This window comes from Lampris incognitus, chromosome 20, assembly GCF_029633865.1.
Source record: "Lampris incognitus isolate fLamInc1 chromosome 20, fLamInc1.hap2, whole genome shotgun sequence".
Classification (NCBI taxonomy): Eukaryota; Metazoa; Chordata; class Actinopteri; order Lampriformes; family Lampridae; genus Lampris; species Lampris incognitus.
Genome location: NC_079230.1, coordinates 13,356,029 through 13,375,365, shown reverse-complemented (window position 1 = coordinate 13,375,365; position 19,337 = coordinate 13,356,029). Strand labels below are relative to the sequence as shown.

The window sequence follows — 19,337 nt, the reverse complement described above, 5'->3', positions numbered from 1 at the left end:
TCCACATGAGTGTGCAGTGGACAAAATCGACCTGACATGCATCCCCGGGGTCTCTATCGGAGACTTTGAGCTGGAAGTTGCTGACCTGAAGGCATCAGACATGTGGATGAGTAAGTTCAAGTCACTTAATGGAGAGTTGGAAAGTCTTGCGCGACAGCGAGCAGAGCTGGCGAGGGAACACAAGTGGACAGAAATTAAAAATCTTCAACCTGAAGACCAGCTGATTCTTAAAACTTGGAACGAGCTTCCTGTGACATACCACACAATGCAGCGTGTGAGTATTGCCGTATTGACCATGTTTGGCTCTACATATGCATGTGAACAGTCTTTCTCGCATATGAGGAACATTAAGACCAACCTACGCTCACGTTTAACTGATGGAAGCCTCAACGCCTGCATGAAGCTCAACCTCACCACGTATGAACCAGACTACAAGGCCATCAGCAAAACCATGCAGCACCAGAAGTCGCATTAAAAGTAAGACATATTTAATTTATTATACGTTAAAAATACTATATGGCTCTCAATGAAATATATTTAGAAATATTTGGCTTTTATGGCTCTCCCAGTCAAAAAGGTTCCCGACCCCTGGTCTAACAGAACGGAGGAGTTTTATTCTTAAATGAATTCCAATTGGAGAGAAAGAAAACATTGGAAAAGAAACATTACCCGATACTTTTTACATATTATTTGAGTAATGCGTTGGAATATACAAATGACTACATTCTTGAAAAAAAAAATTCTATAACAAAACGTCAAAACAAGGTGACTTTTCCCCTTACTGTGTGAACAGAATTCGCTGTGGTGGGTTCAAACTTCAAAAATACAATTTTCTTGATAGCCATACAGCAGTGCACATATTGGAGTACAATCACATGATCACACAGTCTGATAATTCATGCCAATGTAAATTAACGTGAACACAACAGGTCCAGCGATAGTCTTGCTATTAAAGACACAAAACCCAGGTGGCAAAAAAGATTTGGCCATGCCATTCTTGCCAAGTTTCTTAGTTCACTGATGCTTGTCTTCAGGAGAAGCAAAAATTCACAGGTGAAAGGTTAAAGGTGACAGACAGAGGAAACAGGATGATAACTGGTTATTTCACATTGGTATAAACACTGTTTTGTGTTGAAAACTTTTGGTTTTATATTCTACATCAACAAGGGGTGGGTGGTCCCTGATTTCCGGCACACAGAGATACAACACAATGTTGTCAGTGAAGCGTTAGCTCCTGGTTTGTGGTAGCAAGTCCGTTACTACTTCACTGACCTCTGGTTCCCAGCGGGTCCTCGCTAGTTTTAGGATCATTGGCTGAAGAACCCTTGAGATCTACAGATTGTTCATGCAATTTTGTTTTTTTGCTTTTTAAGATTTTAGGCATTCAGGTGAATGGATGAGGGTTCAGTTTCCTGCTCAGGAGTACTGGACTTTATTCGGACAAGCATTTGAAGGTGTTGATGAATGCGGACTATCTCAGGGACCAAAACCTGTGACTTTTCTGTGACATGACACCCATTTAACTACAAGGTGAACCACCTGGGTGTCTGGTGGATATAGAAATGGGGACCACAAAGCAGGATTTACTGGCAGTAGAAGGTAAGTACATTCTGCTGGTTTCCTCGTATCAGCACCACGGGACAGTGGAGGCCACAAGTCAGTGTTTCAAGCCAGGCCATGTAAAGAGCCCTGGGACAGTCATTCTGGGGCACCGGGAGGCTCCTGGAAAGCCACAAGATTTACATGTGAACATGTGATATTTTCATTTTCTTACGGGTAAATGACTGTTGAACTCTCTAGTTGATTTCATCATCAAACCTTTCATCGTCTGATGGAAAAACTTTAATAAACTAGGAGTGTCCTCAGTAGATTTGTAAATAAATGGTAAATAGACTGCATTTATATAGTATTGTTCTAGTCTACCAACCACTCAAAGCGCTTTACAATGTATGCCTCACATTCGCCCATTCACACACTGATGGTGGAGGCTGCCATGTAAGGGGCCAATCTGCTCATCAGGAGCATTTAGGGGTTGTGTCTTTCTCAAGGACACTTCGACATGCTCTCTGGAGGAGCCGGGAATCGAACCAGCAACTTTCGATTACTAAACGACCTGCTCTACCTCCAGAGCCATGCCGCCCTAGTGCAGATCTCCACCAGGTGTACATATCTCCCCTTCTCCAGGCCTCGGACTTGGCGACAAACCCCTTCTCCTCCTACTGGGAGAAGGGAAATACACGCACACACGGACAGCAAAACCAATGTTTCTCCTGCCATTATAAGACTTCTACATGGCGCCCAAGTTGATTGAATGGTGAATGTGGAAAAAAAAGTTAATATGCAGCGCTCAAGCTAAAAAAAATCTACCTAATAAAAACATTTTGCCTGTCAGTCTGTGGATGTGCAGCCTCCTGGGCAGACCCTCACACAAATGCAACCAAGTCTGACATGAAATGACAGAGACCAGGCTATCATAATTTCAAAGCCCTTATTAAAAGACTTTGAATGTGTTTAACCATCGTGGTTTTCATGATACAAAATGAATGAAGGCAAATGGCTGCTCTGCTGTTTGACTTTCATTCATAAAACAATGGTAAGAAAACAGCTCAGCCATGAGAATTTTTTTGGGGGGGTTTCCCCCCCCTTTTTTCTCCCTAATTGTATCTGGCCAATTATCCCACTCTTCCGAACCGTCCCGGTCACTGCTCCATCCCTTCTGCTGATCCAGGGAGGGCTGCAGACTACCACATGCCTCCTCAAATACATGTGGAGTCACCAGCCGCTTCTTTTCACCTGACAGAGGAGTTTCACCAGGGGGACGTAGCACGTGGGAAGATCACGCTATTCCCCCCAGTTCCCTCTCCCCCCAAACAGGTGCCCCGACTGACCAGAGGAGGCGCTAGTGCAGCGACCAGGACACATACCCACATCCGGCTTCCCACCCACAGACACGGCCAATTGTGTCTGTAGGGATGCCCGACCAAGCCGGAGGTAACGCTGGCGGGAAAGTTTTATTGTAGCTACTGAGATGATTTCTGGCTGTGACTGTGATTAATCCTACTTTTGAAATTGTATCTTTATAGCGGAGTTTTAGCATTGGAGACTACGGCACTTCCATGTGGCGGCGAGGTGTATAAGGTAAATTATATTTGGTTCATCCAGTGTTCCTCCAGTTCTCCTGTGCTGAGATTATCAGTGAATGACTTGCTGGCCTGCGAAAAACGAACAACTTCTCATTTACCTCCAAGACTCCTTCCCCGATACACGTTTTTGTTTTAACACCATCACTGACTGAGCTGACTCAACCGTAGATGTGAGTCACACAAGTGCAGGGTTGCCTCAGAACGGGCAGCGACAGAAAGCAGCGTTGGTTGAGCAAGCTACAGAGTGCATGAAGAGAGCGAGTGGCAATAGCGAGAACAGATCTTTTTCGAATGTTTTAATCACCGCAACCACGAGAGGTTCTTCATCATAGTCATAACTGCGCACAAAGCATTTTAGGCTGATGGGCCAAGTAGTTTGTGAGATTATTCACGGACACACAGATGTGCGCAACGCATAATCCTTTCCAGGCTACCACTTGGTGGAGGTAACGAAGGCCAAGCAGTGTTGGTACTGTATTGCTTGTTTTCTACAAAAAAATCTCTGACTTAAAATGTGATGCAACCTGTATTAATTCAGAATTGTCATCTCTGTTAAAGCAGGTGACAATTCCTTTTCTCGCGGGTGAGGTAAATTTATTTCTCATAATGCAAGTTAACTTTTTCTAAGGACATTTCTGAACAAAAGTGGAGCAGAGTACTCTGCCTGTGTCAAGATTTCCCCACTTTTGTACTGGGAGATTTTTAAAGCAAACTGAGCTTGAATCATCTGTCATTTTCTAGAAGACTTTTTTTTTCTCATTCGAAACAAAGCAAGCCATTAAGCAGCCACAAGTCACTCATCAAGACTGGCATTTTCTCAGTGTAAAATCATGGTGCCATCTTTACTCACACTAAGACAAGAGCAGTGTGTTGTGAGTTCCTCCGGATGGTTTCGTTCAACCTCACTTTTCTCTCAGACTGTAAAGGGATGAAATGAAGAAAAAAAGATGAGTTTAATGCTAAAAAAGTTTTTTTAAATGAACACTGACTTGAAATTTCAGCTTGTTGGAAAATTGTGTGACGATATGAATGAACATACAATTTCACAGAAACCGGTGTGTGCACACAAACCCAGAACCACAGACACACCTTGATTCTAAAGGCCTCCAGGTCCTTGCCAGATATCCTCCAGGAGCATTGCTCTCTCAGCTCCTTGGCCAAAACGTCATCAAGCTGTTCCTCATTCAGCCTGAGGGGTGTGACTAAATCGTCAAACCTTTTCAGACTGTGGAACAGCAAGAACTGGGATCAAAATCTGATCTGCACGAGCCAAGCGAGTTTGTACATATAAGTGATCTGAAATTGTAGGATGCTAACATGAAGCCCATAAGGAGTAACAGACATAATAAAGCCTTAAAGACCTTAGTTGAAGAGGTGGGGAAGTAAACAAGTGGAATAATAGGTCACTTCTAAACAAAGCGCAAGTATCAGTAACAGTCCGAATAACAATTTCACAAACATCTGCAAACAACGGGTGTCTACTATAGATGTGGTACGACCTTGACATGAGAATGCTGCACAAATAAGAAGCATTAAAGCGGTTATCCTCGCTACCCCACTGGCACCAAAAAAATAGCATATACAGTAACAATAACAGAACCCCTAATATACTGAATGGCTGGTGCTGAATATGCCAGCAGGAAAATGTATCAAATATGGCATTTTTAATATAAAGAAAATTACAGATTACACCTTTATTATAACAAACATACAAAGATGTAGTGAAAGCTGACCCGGGTATGTGGCCATAAAAGAAAAGGACTGAATGCTTTGCACCTGTTTTGACCAAATCTGCATCCATTTTAAGGCTAGAAGGTACAAGCGATGGCAAGACTTGGTTTCACTTGCCGAACTTGCTTATGTATTGGTTCTTTTGTTTTTATTTCCTTAATTTTTTGGGGGGGGGGTGTGAAAAGCCTCCCAGAATTTGTCTTGCCCATAGAGGTTTTATTTCTCCTTTTTTTGGACATTTTTTTTACATGTGCTGATGTCCACATTAATCTAAAATCTTGGTATGGGCGCAGACTGGGAAAGAAATACACATTATCATTGGGAGTGCTCCAACGCCTGACCAGCACACTGTTGATCATTACGAGACAGGCTGGGTTTACACTCCCATTTAATTTCAGCACAGTAATGTAACATGCCGCTTATTCCTGAATCGACAGCTAGTGCAGCAAGTAATCAAAGTACCACTTGTACAAACAGCGTAGTTATAACAACGAAGAGTAGTAAAACACGTCTTTTCCATGGGCATGGCTCAGTCCAAATGGACTCCCACTCCTTTTGGAACGTGTAACAAATAATCTGATGCATACGGAGATTTGTTCACTTCAGACTCTTGGCAATGGCTTATCTGTATGTTATCCATCCATCCATCCATTATCCAAATCGTTTATCCAACTTAGGGTCGTGAAATGCTGGAGCCTATTCCAGCAGTCATTGGGCGGCAGGCGGGGAGAAACCCTGAACAGGCCGCCAGTCCATCACAGGGCACACACACACACACACACACACATTTTGACCTTTTTTCATTCACAGCTAATAGATTAAATATGTAGGTTATATCTTGCTTATTTACATGTTCGAAATAAATCATCAAATCTGTAAAAACAAAAAGTTGTATTGAGACGACTCATCCTCAACAAAATATATTCAACAAAATAACTGCCGCCGTGTTGTGTCGATATGTGTTGCTTACCAAGATGTGCTACACAGCGGTTCTGTGCATGATGGCGAGGTTAGGGTTCGACTCTGCTATTGATCCGTGCTACGGTAGCATTTTTCGACAAGGTATCATAAATCATCAGAACACCGGCAATCCGTTAAAGCAGCCTTCTGCTTTTGTCGCTAACACTACTTAAATTCTCCATGGCTTGTGTATGTATTCTTGTTTGTCACAAAGTGCTAGTCAAGGGAGTATCATTCAGGTAGCACTTCTTGAGTTAAAACCTGCATTGGACCTACTTTTTGACATGTGGGGGCTTCTCGGTGTCCGTCATAACAACGACGTCATTAAAGTCCAGACGGAACCTATTCAGCAACGAGATCATCCTTCAAAAACAATGAGAAACGGTGTCAGTGAGTTAAAGCAAAGAAGAAATGCAGGGTACCTTGTGTCTACCTACCAAACAGAAAAATACAGATTAGCAACATTCACAAACCCACACAATCTAATGTACCAACCTCATAGTTAATTCATTTTGGGTCACCATGTGTATAGCTTTCTTTCACTGCAAAAAACTGAGCATTAGGTGTCCAGAACTTGCAAGTTTATTTCACGATGTTGCCTGTCACATTATTTCACCAAAGATAAGTTAGCTTATTAAACGAGTTTTACAAAATTAAACACATGACATTGTCTTCAAGAGATTTTTCTAAAACAAGGAAACTGCATTACAGCAATTTGTTGCTTTGGGGGATATTTTCGTTATTTGTAATAATTTCTTGACAGACACTCATTCAAACATGTATTTTTGTCATGAGATTAAACTACAACTCTTTGCCGAAGTTTCACAGTAGTACTAGGGTTGGGCATCGAGGTCACCGGTTCCAGTGGTACCACCACTGTGGTGGTGGCACGCAGCTTCCTTAGTTTCCGTCTACGCAAGTTAAATGTGCAGACAGCAGACAACATGAGCGAATTGCTATAAACTGTGTACAAATACTAAAATGTGACATTTCAACGGCGAGTCAGCAGTAAAACGCTCAGGATCCTTGTCGCCAATTTGTGGTATCGTAGTGATTTCAATAATGACAGCAGTTAATGTTAAAAGGATTACTGAGATCGCTAAGCATTCAACATTACATGCGTAGCCACCATCTTATATTCCCTCTTCTTACTGTATTAACGTAGAACACACGTTTCATTTTCCAGCAGTGCCTCCTAGCGGCGATACAAGATAAACATTACAGGACACAACACTGAACGTTCACATATACAGCCTGAGAAGGCAGATATGCTCATTTTTCTAAACAAGAACTGTTTCAAATTTAAGGAGTTTAATACCTGGTAGTCTGGACCAGGCTGTGACTCTGTCTTTATTTCTTCATCTTCATGTATGAAGACAATTGTTGTAAATGTAAATATAAGAATGAGACATTCACATGAATGATCCATTCTTAAAACAGAATGGCTTGTATAAAGTTTTTTGAAATACATTTTTCAATTCAATGTCATTAAAAATCATGTGCACATTTTTAACATGTGCCTTTTCTTCTGTGAAATAAGCATGTGACCTGTTTTGACCCCGCCTCTCAAAGGACCGTAATCGAGAATCATTAACAAACAGAATCGAAGAGCAGAATCGGAATCAGAATCGTTAAAATCCAAACGATGCCCAACCCTAAGGCTCACCCTGTAAAAATTTTATCAAAATGTAATTTAACTAAAAATATTCAAAAATGACCTTGATAATTCTGGATAAACGAAGGTCTGCACACTTTAGTTCCCAAATAAGCAATTTATTCGGACATCCAGAAAGTGATGTCTCGAGCTAAATGCTCTTCTTCAGACTTGGCAAAATAAAAATTCGCCATCGTAAATAGATCATAAGCTTCTGTCACATGACAATCATGTGACACAAGTATAACACCCTTTAGATCAAATATATTGATACACAGTAACATGTGCCAAACACCCATATGCTAAGAAAACATACATATATAATAGATAGAAGTACATAAAGATATAGAAAAGACCCTCAGAGCACAATTGCATTACATCAGGCCAGTAGCCATATCTTCAATATGGCTAGATCTAAATTGCGGTACCTCTATATTCTAAAAAAATAAAAAATAAAAAAATCCCTCAACTTTAGGAACAGGAGTTTATAATACTCAACAAATGTGAATAATGATGTACGAGTTAACCATTCTAATCCTCATACATGGATGATGAGAACATTACAAAGATGAAAATAAGGTGTGTGTGTGTATGCTGCATTTCTCTGCAGCAGACAAGTCGCAGGCATACGCCCAAGGATTGGTATGTGACGCCATTGTCATACGGAAGTGCTTGACAGCAGCATCACTTACTGATCCTTAGCTGCTTTATTTCAGACCACAGCGGAAAGCTTCCCTTCACTTGAGCTTCAGAAATACTTGGGAAAATGTAACTTCTGTGGATGCCACTGCCCTACTTGATCAATAAAAGAGAGTTGCAACTGAAAAGCTATTTGATTCCAAAAACAGCGATGCTACCACCACACTACAGAGTAATGTAGTTAAATTAGTAACGCCACTACATGTGGTGGCACTACTGCCGAACACTGGCTATAACAAAGAGTGAGAAGAGAAACTTACTCCTTGCGGCCTTCTTCCACATTGTCTGGGTCTCCCACGATGAAGACCCTGACTTTGCTCTGACGCCAGCGTTTCCTCCTGGTGAGCAGGTAAGGCACAAGGAGTGTCAGACCTTACAGGAGAGGACGACAAATGGCACAAGTTAGAAAGAGGAATGTGTGACAGCAACAGCCCCATTTCAGCACACCATCATCATTTATTCCTGTCCTGAGTTTGAAATTCCTGGAGGGGTTTTTTTTTTTTTGAAGAGAAAAAAACATCAGGTATAATAGGAATCAGGAACATTTGTCATTTCATTCCATGCTCCTGCACACATAAAATGAAACGAAATATCGTTTCCCCCAGCAGTGCAACACAAAGACAAAAACACATCCAAACTACAAGAACACATCTATCCAAACTGCAAGAAAAACTACAAAACACACATTTCCTGCCCTGGTTCCGCATCCTGTCAGACCGCCCTCAGTGTTACCTCCTCGGACATAACTCCAGGCAGGGCCGTGGTCCCACAGGATGCAGCAGACCAGACCAGCTGATCCAGCACCGCCTCTCCCAGCCATGAAACTTAGACACAAACAGACACAGACGTGGACAAAGACAAGGCATGGACGGTACTGGGTGAGGCCGCTGCAAACGTTAATTCTCGTGCCACCATCTTCCCACAACAGAAGCGATGTGGGAACTAATTACTAACTAATTTTATCCTAAAACGAACTACTTGGAAAAAAAAAAACTAAGTTAGAAAACGAACTACTTTGGGTGTCCGGGTAGCATAGTGGCCTATTCCGTTACCTATCAACATAGGGATTGGCAGATCGAATCCCCATGCTACCTCCGGCTTGGTTGGGCGTCTCTACACACAATTGGCCGTGTGTGCAGGTGGGAAGCCGGATGTGGGTGTGTGTCCTGGTTGCTGCACTAGCGCCTCCTCTGGTCAGTCGGGGCGCCCATTTGGGGGGAAGGGGAACTGGGGGGAATAGCGTGATCCTCCCACGCCCTATGTCTCCCTGGTGAAACTCCTCACTGTCAGGTGAAAAGAAGTGGCTGGCGACTCCACGTGTATCGGAGGAGATGTGGTAGTCTGTAGCCCTCCCCAGATCAGTGGAGGGGATGGAGCAGCGACTGGGACAGCTCGGAAGAGTAATAATAATAAATTAAACTTAAATAGTGCTTTTCTAACACTCAAAGTCACTTTACAATAAACGGGTTGAAATAAGACAACAGATAAACATAACACAGACATACAGAGGTGGATGGGAAGGGGGGGCTACGAGAGGGAGAAGCGGCAGCCACACACGACACCAGCAGTACTCCCCGACTTAGATACAAAAGGGGAAGTGCTGCATTTATTTTGCTAAGGGCTGGAAACCCTCGATGTAGAATTTGTATTTGTGACTGTTGTCTCACCCCCATCATCCGCTATCCAATAGACATCAATGGTCTTTTTTCCCTGGTCATTCTGAAACATGGTCTTCATCTGCTGACTGGGGAGGTTACTGGCTGTTACACAGAAGAGAAAGAAGAGTGTTTTTCTTACGATACTGGAACAATCTACTTTACAGTTGTTGTTTTTTTTCTCCTCAGGTTTTCATTTCAATACTGCTCTCAGAAAACTCCTGAAATGCCACTTGTCATTGGCAGGTGGCGCAATGAGTGACTGACTGAGTGAAGGAGACACAGAGAAGACGATGGGTGCCACCTGTCGGTTACTAAGTGAGTGCACTGTGTGTGTATGTAAAATTCAGCACTCACCTGTATCCCCTTCAGTAGTCTGACTGTCCTCATGATCAACAGGTTCATCTGGCTCAAAGCCCTGTTTCACTGAAAGATAGAAATGAAGTGAATGTTTGTGTGGGGGTGGGGTGGGAGGGGGCTGTGTGCCCAGGGGCCCGTACTCAGCTATTACTTCCATTGCTATTTGACTATGTAAATGTACTTTTATGTTTGAGTTATTTGGTTTATTTAGCATGAGACGTAAAACAATATGTTTCGCCAGCTTGGCTTCACTAGGTTTGCTTGTTGCTGTACACTTTTCCCTTATCAGTGAAGCTCATGGTCACGTTTTTAAAACGCAGTCATAGAAAACAACAAATTCACATCTTGGCAAGTAATTTAGTCAAGTGTGGCTGCCTAAAATCTAATTTTTATCATAGAAAGGTCTGTTGTCCTCATTACAGATCAACTCTGGAGACGTCCAGGTAGCGTAGCGGTCTAGTCCATTGCCTACCAATAGGGGAATCAACAGTTCGAATCCCCGTGTTACCTCCGGCTTGGTCGGGCGTCCCGACAGACACGACTGGCCGCGTCTGCAGGTGGGAAGCCGGATGTGGGTATGTGTCCTGGTTGCTGCACTAGCGCCTGCTCTGGTTGGTTGGGGCGCCTGTCCGGGAGGAGGGGGAACTAGGGGGAATAGCTAACCTCCCACATGCTATGTCCCCCTGGCGAAATTCCTCACTGTCAGGTGAAAAGAAGCGGCTGGCAACTCCACATGTATCGGAGGAGGCATGTGGTAGTCTGCAGCCCTCCCTGGATCGACAGAGGGGGTGGAGCAATGACCAGGATGGCTCGGAAGAGTGGGGTAATTGGCCGGATACAATTTGGGGGGGGAGTGACAATACATTTTTTTAAAAAAAAAAATACAGATCGACTCTTTCATTTCCTTGAATGCACCATTTTCTGTTCTAAAGGAGTCATTCAACTTATTCCAACATAATGTCTCTTGTTTCAGGAAATTAAGATGAAACAGGTAAAACATCATTTGAAACAAGTAAAATAATTTCACCTCATATATAACTTTTCTCCCTTTAAGATGTAATAGAAGACTTAAAAAAAAAACTTTCAGATGTTTTTTTTTTTTTTTTTGCAGATTGGTTGCATTGTAATTTTGAATGCACCAGTGTACAAAAGAGACATTAGGATTTCTTACCTTCACACTCAAACTGGTCACAGATATCCAGTCCGTCCATCATCCTCAGGATACACAAACAGTAATTTGAGTCAAAAGTGTCACTGGAGAAGAAACCAGGAGGAAGAATGTCACTGCATGCAAGAAAATGGCATTTGAAAGGGGGGAATTGGGGTTTTCCCGTCCCTTGTGAAATGCTAGTGAAAACCAACAGGGTATAAAAGCCATTATTCTCAAAATGATACTAAAACTATCGTGATTACATTCACTCTCACCACAGCTACACCAGTATTTATATTTATGGTGTGGACATTATTGTTGACATTTTTATCTAAGATGACTTGTATAAATATAAAATTCTAGATCAACTAATTTTCAGCTAAACAAAATGCTGCAAATGTCAGACTGAAAGAAACACAGATATCGTCTAACATCATTTATTACTTTAATCATCATGCGTTTTGTCTTTTTCTACTTAAAAAAGGTATGAAAGGAATAATTCAGTTTTTCTATTTTCCCCTTCTCAGTCCAGCTTTTCTCAGCTGATCTTTTTTTCTGATACTCATGTCATCAGATAGCCAATCAGATCAAATCATCAAAATGTGAAACCCCTCCCATCCCAATCGCCAACCTTTGTTTATACTTGTCGCTCAGATGTCAGCTCATGAATATTAATGAGTAGAGCACTCCCTCACAGTTCTTGATACAGAATAAATAAATAAATATAAATATATACATATTAGCAATTTATAAATAAAAAAAGCTGCTAAATGTTAATTAAAAAGTCTTGAAGATTTTTAGACATGCAACGTTAAATCTGATTACTGATTTCAGCCCAATTTTAACAATATCTGTGACTACAATAAGAACAAGAGGCTGGAAATAAATGGAACAAGAAAAGTATCCTCTTCTCCTGCCAAACCGCTTAAATCCCTTTCTTGATAGCAGTTATTTATACAATTTTGTAATGCCTTTGCATTTAAAATTATTTGAACTTTTTCCACGCAGACAAGATTAATCATCGTATAACTGAAGTTGTTGTGGAAACAGACTTACTATATGGTGTTGATATAGTCATCCAGGCTTTCTGGAGAGCTTTCCCTCCAGTTTGCCTTAAAGCCTAAAACTAGAGTGTTAGGCCTCAGCTTTCCAAGTCCGGAAGCCTTGAAGCAGTTAACACAAATGAGAACCAAAAGAAAAGTTAAAATCATGACAAAGGACATGGAAACATTCTCCTTAATTATGCAGATGGAATAGAATAGGAGTAAAATTAATAAATGATCATAATAACAACAATGGTAAGATATTGCTGTTAAAGGAGCAGTTGCTCAGTCATCTGCCTTTGGTCAGTGTAACATTGACCACCAAAGATAGATAGATGTTAGTGGTTTTTTGGCCAGTGTGAAAGTGGCAGGTGTGTGTATGTATCTTCTCCTGCACTACCACCTTGCCATGGTGGAGAAGCTTGTGTGTACCAATGATCCCAAGAGCTATGCCGTCCAGAGCTTGGCTCCTGGTAGGGTCACCCAAGGTGGATAGGTCAAGCGGGAGGTTCCAGACGAAGCGCTATCCAACGAAGACCTCAACGGCAGAACCGGGGGAAGATGTCTCCAGGTCACAACGGCAGTGAAGGCAGATGAAGGCTACAACAGAGGGTGGTCCCCAATTGTCTTGGTTCTCCATGCAATTGGACTCTGACCACCCACTACCAATGACCATGGCTACAGGCACATCAGCCTCGTCACGTAAAAAGCTGTCACGTGCAGCTGTTCTCCCATTATGCGGTTCCAGGATCGGCCTCTACGCCCACCTGAGGACCCAGAGGGACCCAGAGGGAGGATGGTCATACTCAACCCGGAGTGACCGCCGATGATGATGATGACAAAGACTACGATGATGGTGTGTGTGTGTGTGTGATTGCTATCCCTGCAATTGTTAGGAATAGCGCAGCATGACACCCTGGACATGGTATCAGTCCATCTTATTGAGAGTCATAATTGACAGTCATACCAGAGAACAAGAATTTGAAAGAAAATGGGTTTACGTGCAGACAGCTGTTGTCAAATTTAAGAAATATTCTAATATAAGAGTTTGGACCTACCTGCAGCAAGTGCCGAGTCCCAGCTCTGAGACTGTCCCCAGCGAATGCCGTATAAAACGAGCGCACCTTCCTCTTGTTCAGCCATTTTACCAAATAGTCTGTTCCATTCTGGGGAAGATTTTGTCTCTCCGGCTCCTTCACATGGGAGAGAGAGAAAGTCCTTAAAGTGTCAAAACATTCCTCAGGGACTATATGGACTTGACTGTGCAGATATGGTGTTGTTTAATGACCAACTTGAGAAAAAAGGTCGCACATTGCAAAATTAAAAAAAAAACCATATGGAGGTGATGTTATCATCAGCTAGCAATACATTTTAGTGCACTACAATACTGCATGCTGCTCTGCCACCAGAGATGGAAAAAAAATCTGAAAGGCAAATCTGTCCCAACGGAGGCAGAAGGCGATTCAAAGAACAGTTTTAAAGTGTAGTATCACTAGACATACTAAATATCCACCTGATGATGTCGAGTACACGGGCGCACGGGCAGATGTTTTAAGTAGGGGGGCTGCCAACTAACACGAAAAGTATTGTGGCGAGCTGGCGTGGGAGAATGAGTTGAGCAGCAGAGCTCTCTTTTTAATCGCAACCCCTGTGCCCCATACACCGCACGACCCCGGGAGTGCTATTTATTCACACTGGCCAGAACGGACAACAACATAACGAGTCCCTGCCCCCCACCCCCCCACATCACAATTGGCGACATCAGTCTCAGTTACGGTCCTACAGCCAATCAGTCAGTAAACAGTCTCCTACTTCGTCGGAGACAAACCCCCAAAACGACAACACAAGAATAACCACAACATGAACACCACATCATTAAAACCCAATTTTAAATCTAACATTAACAGTCCCATCAGCCATTGCACTCCCCCAGCACAGAACCGCCTACAGTCAGAGCGACCGCCTCCCCCAGTCGTTACAGTATGACATCTTTGGTTTGTTTGTAAGGTGTGTGTGTAGCAGATTTGGAATGGAGTGCTTACTCACTTTATTATCAAACATGTACATTCCAAGCAGCCCCACCCACTGTTTAAAATAAAGGTATGTTTTATTTTTTATTTATTTTTTGCATTTGTACGTTAGGAAAAGTTAGGCATGCTGTTGGGTTTAAGATGTTACACAGCCACCTGCCACTACTGGGGGGGTGGGGGCTGCACCCACCACTAGGGGGAGCTTGCAGCCCACCTTCCTGCGCTAATATGAGTGCATGTTGAAAGTTCATGAAAGATTTCAATCCAAAATGTTTTAAGGAATGATCCAAATAAAGGCAATGCTTTGTTATCATTCTACATCCTATAACGGTCAATCTACTACTACTACTACTACTTTCGGCTGCTCCCGTGAGTATCAGTATTGGAGATTTTACCAAAGACTAAAATACCAAAAGCCATGAGTAACATGTCATAAACAAGAGCAAAAAAAAAAAGCTTGATTTATGGCACTTTTGGCAAATGGAAGCCTGTACTTCTTTAATGAGGAAGGACAAAAAAAATCAATTTTATCGCAAATATTTTGGCCATCAACCCCAAACTGATGGTCTAAGTCTGTTTTGTTCAGCAAAAGTAATGGATCAGATCCGTTCTCCGTATCAACAAAAAAAAAAAAAAATCATGCTCATAATCGGTAGCAGTATAGGTGCATCTTTAATATACATATATATCTTTCCATGGATAGTTAATGTGCAGGCAGCATATGACTAACCAGGAGGATGTCTCCACAGATCATGAGGCTTGTGTGCTTGGTAAAAGAGCTGACAAAGTCCACCAGGGCTGGCCGTTGGTTTGGGGGCCCTGTCAGCACCAGACACTGAGGCCTGAGAAGGTCAGAACCACACAGAACAACTGAGAATGTTAATGAGATATGCAGAGTCAACACTGCTGTAGCAGGAAAATTTTAAAAAAAGAGCGATAGATTATGCTGAAAAACTGGCAACTGTGTTAATCAAAATCCTGAATATATATCACTCGACAATAGGTATCATCAAATAATACATATGAGATATTCATGTTACTGTTACAGATGTTTGGGCTCAGGACTTCTTATCTCTATAAAAAAACCCTAGATTGCCAATGCTTGATGCAAACAAGGCTAGGTAATAGATTCTCTAGAATATCACAATGAAATAGATAAGGTACAATAATTAAATGATTTTTGACCGACTTTAAGATGGCGACATCATGATTTTAAATTGATATACATACTCCAGTCAATCCATCCATCCATTATCCAAACCGCTTATCCTGCTCTCAGGGTCGCGGGGATGCTGGAGCCTATCCCAGCAGTCATTGAGCAGCAAGTGGGGAGACACCCTGGACAGGCCACCAGGCCGGCAATTTTAATATGGCCGATTCACCTGACCTGCATGTCTTTGGACTGTGGGAGGAAACCGGAGCACCCGGAGGAAACTCACGCAGACATGGGGAGAACATGCAAACTCACACAGAGGACGACCCGGGACGACCCCCAAGGTTGGACTACCCTGGAGCTTGAACCCAGGACCTTCTCGCTGTGAGGTGACCACACTAACCACTGCGCCACCGTGCCGCCCTGATATACATACTTGCAAAAACAGATAAGTTAACCGCTTTGGCAAACACTTTTTGATAATATCAGGTACACCGAGGAACTTTAACTCTTATTTTTTTAGGAGTCGTGAGGACGGATACGTGTGCTCGTAGATGAAAATCCTGTTAGTAAATAGCTTGAGGATTATCTGTCCAACATGAGAGTGGTTTTCTTGTGGATGCTCACCTAAAGTTCTTGACATGATCCTCCACCCCAGAAAGAGTGACAGAGTAGGACAAAGCCATTTTGTAAGCACCAGCCTGCACAGATGTTCCCCAGTTTACCTCTGTGAAATCAAAGATGTGAAAAGTGAAGTTTGGGGAAACAAAGAGATGAGGATTTTTTTCTCCCTTTTTCTCCCCAATTGTATCTGGCCAATTGCCCCACTCTTCTGAGCTGTCCCAGTCACTGCTCCACCCCTTCTGCCGATCCGGGGAGGGCTGCAAACTACCACATGCCTCCTCCAATACATGTGGAGTCGCCAGCTGCTTCTTTTTACATGACAATGAGGTGCTTCGCCAGGAGGACGTAGCGTGTGGGAGGATCACACTATTCCCCCCCAGTTCCCCTTCCCCCCGAACAGGTGCCCTGACCGACCAGAGGAGGTGCTAGTGCAGTGACCAGGACACATCCCGTTTCCCACCCACAGACACAGCCAATTTTGTCTGTAGGGATGCCCGACCAAACCGGAGGTAACACGGGGACACAATCTAGCAAGCCCCGTGTTGGTAGGCAATGGAATAGACCACTACGCTACCTGGACGCCCTAGATGAGGATTTAGAAAGAGGGAGATTTGGTCACAGGTCACATGGAGATAAAACACCGAGAATGTGTCCCACCAAAAAGGGATAGCACTCCTTCACATCCATTAGCCACATCAGGAACATATAACAGAATGCATGCATCCTTGACTCACTTGGCTTGTTGTAGGTAACATATCCAAGCAGGAAGAAAATGATACAAAATGTGGTGAGAGCAGCCCACCAGCTCAACAGAAACATCAGCACAATTGAGATTGTAGCTCCAAACAAAGCTGTCCATTTACTGTAGTAGTGAAATGAGGGCCTCCAGCCTACAGGGGGCAGAGATAGACAAGCATCAGGGTTGCTTATTAAGCAAGTGTAGCCTGGACTCCCAGAACAATTGTCAAACTGAAATGTAATCAATGGCAAGTGTCTGAATGTTCAAATTGCGGGTGAGAATGAAAACAAATATGCAACAATATGAAGTTCACTCATGGTGTGTTTGTTGTTAAGAGTGCAGTATGCCTCTAACTCACCAGGTGAGCAGGTGATGGAAGCATGAAAGCAGCTGAAGTTAATGAGGGCATAGGAACACAGGAAAAAATTGGATATCAAACCAGCAATGGTGTCCAGCTTCGCTACAACAGAAACCCAGAAGGCCCGAGTCAAAAGTCCAGTACACATAACAAAAATAAATATGGACACTTAATCAAGGGGATGAACGGTGCTTCTTTTTCTCTGCTTTTTTTCTAATGCCGTCACCGTAGCTAGCCTCGGTGACGTGGCCATCTGATCTCTGTCAACTCATTACATTTCATAAGTGGTTGATTGCAAGGCTAAAACCTAAACGATGGTAAGGTGACAGACTTACCAATAAGAATGAATGCCATAGCAATGAAGTAACAGAGCAGGTAGGCCCGAAGCGGCTCATCATTTTTCCCATAACCCTTTGCAAAGAATCCAATGTATGGGTAGATGTTGTCTCTGCACAGACACTGATGCACAAGGCAGAGGAATGAACTCCATTAACTATATTTTATAATAATTACCATGTATGTTACATTTTTCTGCTTCTTCCATATAAATTAACGGAATTGCTTCTGATTTTCACAAACTGCAGTCGAGGCTAATGCCTTGTGTCCCCCCCCCCTTATACTTTACAATAATTTCTAACTTTGTTTAGGAAAACAACCTGAAAAAGGTGACTTAATGTTGAGCTGTGGCTATGCTTTCTTACCTGAAAGACTTTTGGGGCAGAGACAAGAAAGGCGAGGGCAGATGACAGGCTAGCTGCAAAGAGACCAGCAGTGATGAGGTAGTAAAATCCCGACACCTGACCAAGTACCTGTTGGATTTGAGGGTTAGGTTTAACCAAAATATTCTTGACTTAATTACAGTATTGAACACTGTGCATTTATAACTGAGAGTATTAGTTACAATGGTGGGTACCCTTAACAATATGGCATGCTTTGTAAAGGTTTCATGAATGATTCCTTATTATTTTATTAATGGTTAATGGGCGTCTGATAAGCGTAGTGGTCTACTCCATTGCCTACCAACACGGGGATCGCTGTTTCGAATCCCCGTGTTATCCTGATCCGTGTATCCTGATCAACATGGGTTCAGGCCAAGTCATATTCAGTGGATATGTTTTTAATTTACCTTATTATGATACAAAAAAACCAACTAATACATCATGAATCGGTAATGAGATGATATAATGCATTAATAAACAGACTCTGGTTGGCCAGTTTTGGAGCCCACATTTTGTCAATATGAGAGAATCTCGACAGACATTCTCTCGGAAACCATGTGACCATTGAGGACCGCCGATTCACACCCTCAGCAAATGATGTACAAGTGACCCGAGTTGAAAAGGTCATGCAATGCATACACAAAAGCCAACTTTCATACAGTTGTAGCATCAATGACAGTTACAGAGGTTAAGCTTAGGGTTAAGGTCAGGCAATGGTTAAAGAAAAATTACGGTTTTGTTTTTTTTTACATCCTGAGTATTACTTTTTTTCCCTCATGTATATTGGTTGTGATATAATTTTACTCGCCTGCAACATTTTCAAGATCTTGGATACGGGATACAGTCTACCTGAGGCACAAAAGGTTTTTCATTGTTGTTGTTGAAAGGACAAATTTAAGACTCATGTTCAGTAAGACAATGTTTTAAAGCATTTTTTAGCAATGGTCCCATCCAAAATCTTCAAAATGAAGCCGTTGAGCAAAGTGTTATAACTGGTATGCAACAGGCAAAAACTATGAAAATAAAACCCAGGTTGTAAAAAAACTGGAATGTTTCTTGTGGTTAGTGAGGCTAACTCTCTTCATCTAATTGTGGGCTCCCAACCTAGCAAGCCCAAAAGTCCATTTATTAATGCATTATTACATCTTATTATTGATTTATAACACATCAGTGAACAGGTTAATAACACTAATAAAGCAATTAAGTACCTGTGTCTTATTGTAACATGCTACCCAGTGGTGCTATTATGCAGTCATTTGGATTGTGTGTATGAGTTCAGTTATTTTAATATTGCATTCCGTGATCTTAAAACCCAGCCA

At 42.4% G+C, this 19,337-nt stretch overlaps 1 protein-coding gene across 1 annotated transcript in view; it reads right to left on the bottom strand.

The window, feature by feature from the left end:
• Nucleotides 1–1,583: 1,583 nt before the first annotated feature.
• Nucleotides 1,584–19,337, bottom strand: part of LOC130130998 (solute carrier family 12 member 3-like) — a 32,784-nt gene continuing 15,030 nt past the window's right edge. The window contains exons 11-26 of the mRNA XM_056300858.1: nucleotides 18,001–18,108; nucleotides 17,635–17,758; nucleotides 17,300–17,401; nucleotides 16,937–17,092; nucleotides 16,206–16,305; nucleotides 15,156–15,267; nucleotides 13,454–13,588; nucleotides 12,409–12,515; nucleotides 11,374–11,456; nucleotides 10,200–10,268; nucleotides 9,855–9,947; nucleotides 8,448–8,559; nucleotides 6,111–6,197; nucleotides 4,233–4,368; nucleotides 3,994–4,061; nucleotides 1,584–1,722 (exon numbers count right to left, since the gene is read on the bottom strand). Of these exons, the coding sequence (XP_056156833.1) occupies nucleotides 1,584–1,722; nucleotides 3,994–4,061; nucleotides 4,233–4,368; nucleotides 6,111–6,197; nucleotides 8,448–8,559; nucleotides 9,855–9,947; nucleotides 10,200–10,268; nucleotides 11,374–11,456; nucleotides 12,409–12,515; nucleotides 13,454–13,588; nucleotides 15,156–15,267; nucleotides 16,206–16,305; nucleotides 16,937–17,092; nucleotides 17,300–17,401; nucleotides 17,635–17,758; nucleotides 18,001–18,108 (1,731 nt within the window). The remainder of the gene's footprint in view (nucleotides 1,723–3,993; nucleotides 4,062–4,232; nucleotides 4,369–6,110; nucleotides 6,198–8,447; nucleotides 8,560–9,854; nucleotides 9,948–10,199; nucleotides 10,269–11,373; nucleotides 11,457–12,408; nucleotides 12,516–13,453; nucleotides 13,589–15,155; nucleotides 15,268–16,205; nucleotides 16,306–16,936; nucleotides 17,093–17,299; nucleotides 17,402–17,634; nucleotides 17,759–18,000; nucleotides 18,109–19,337) is intronic.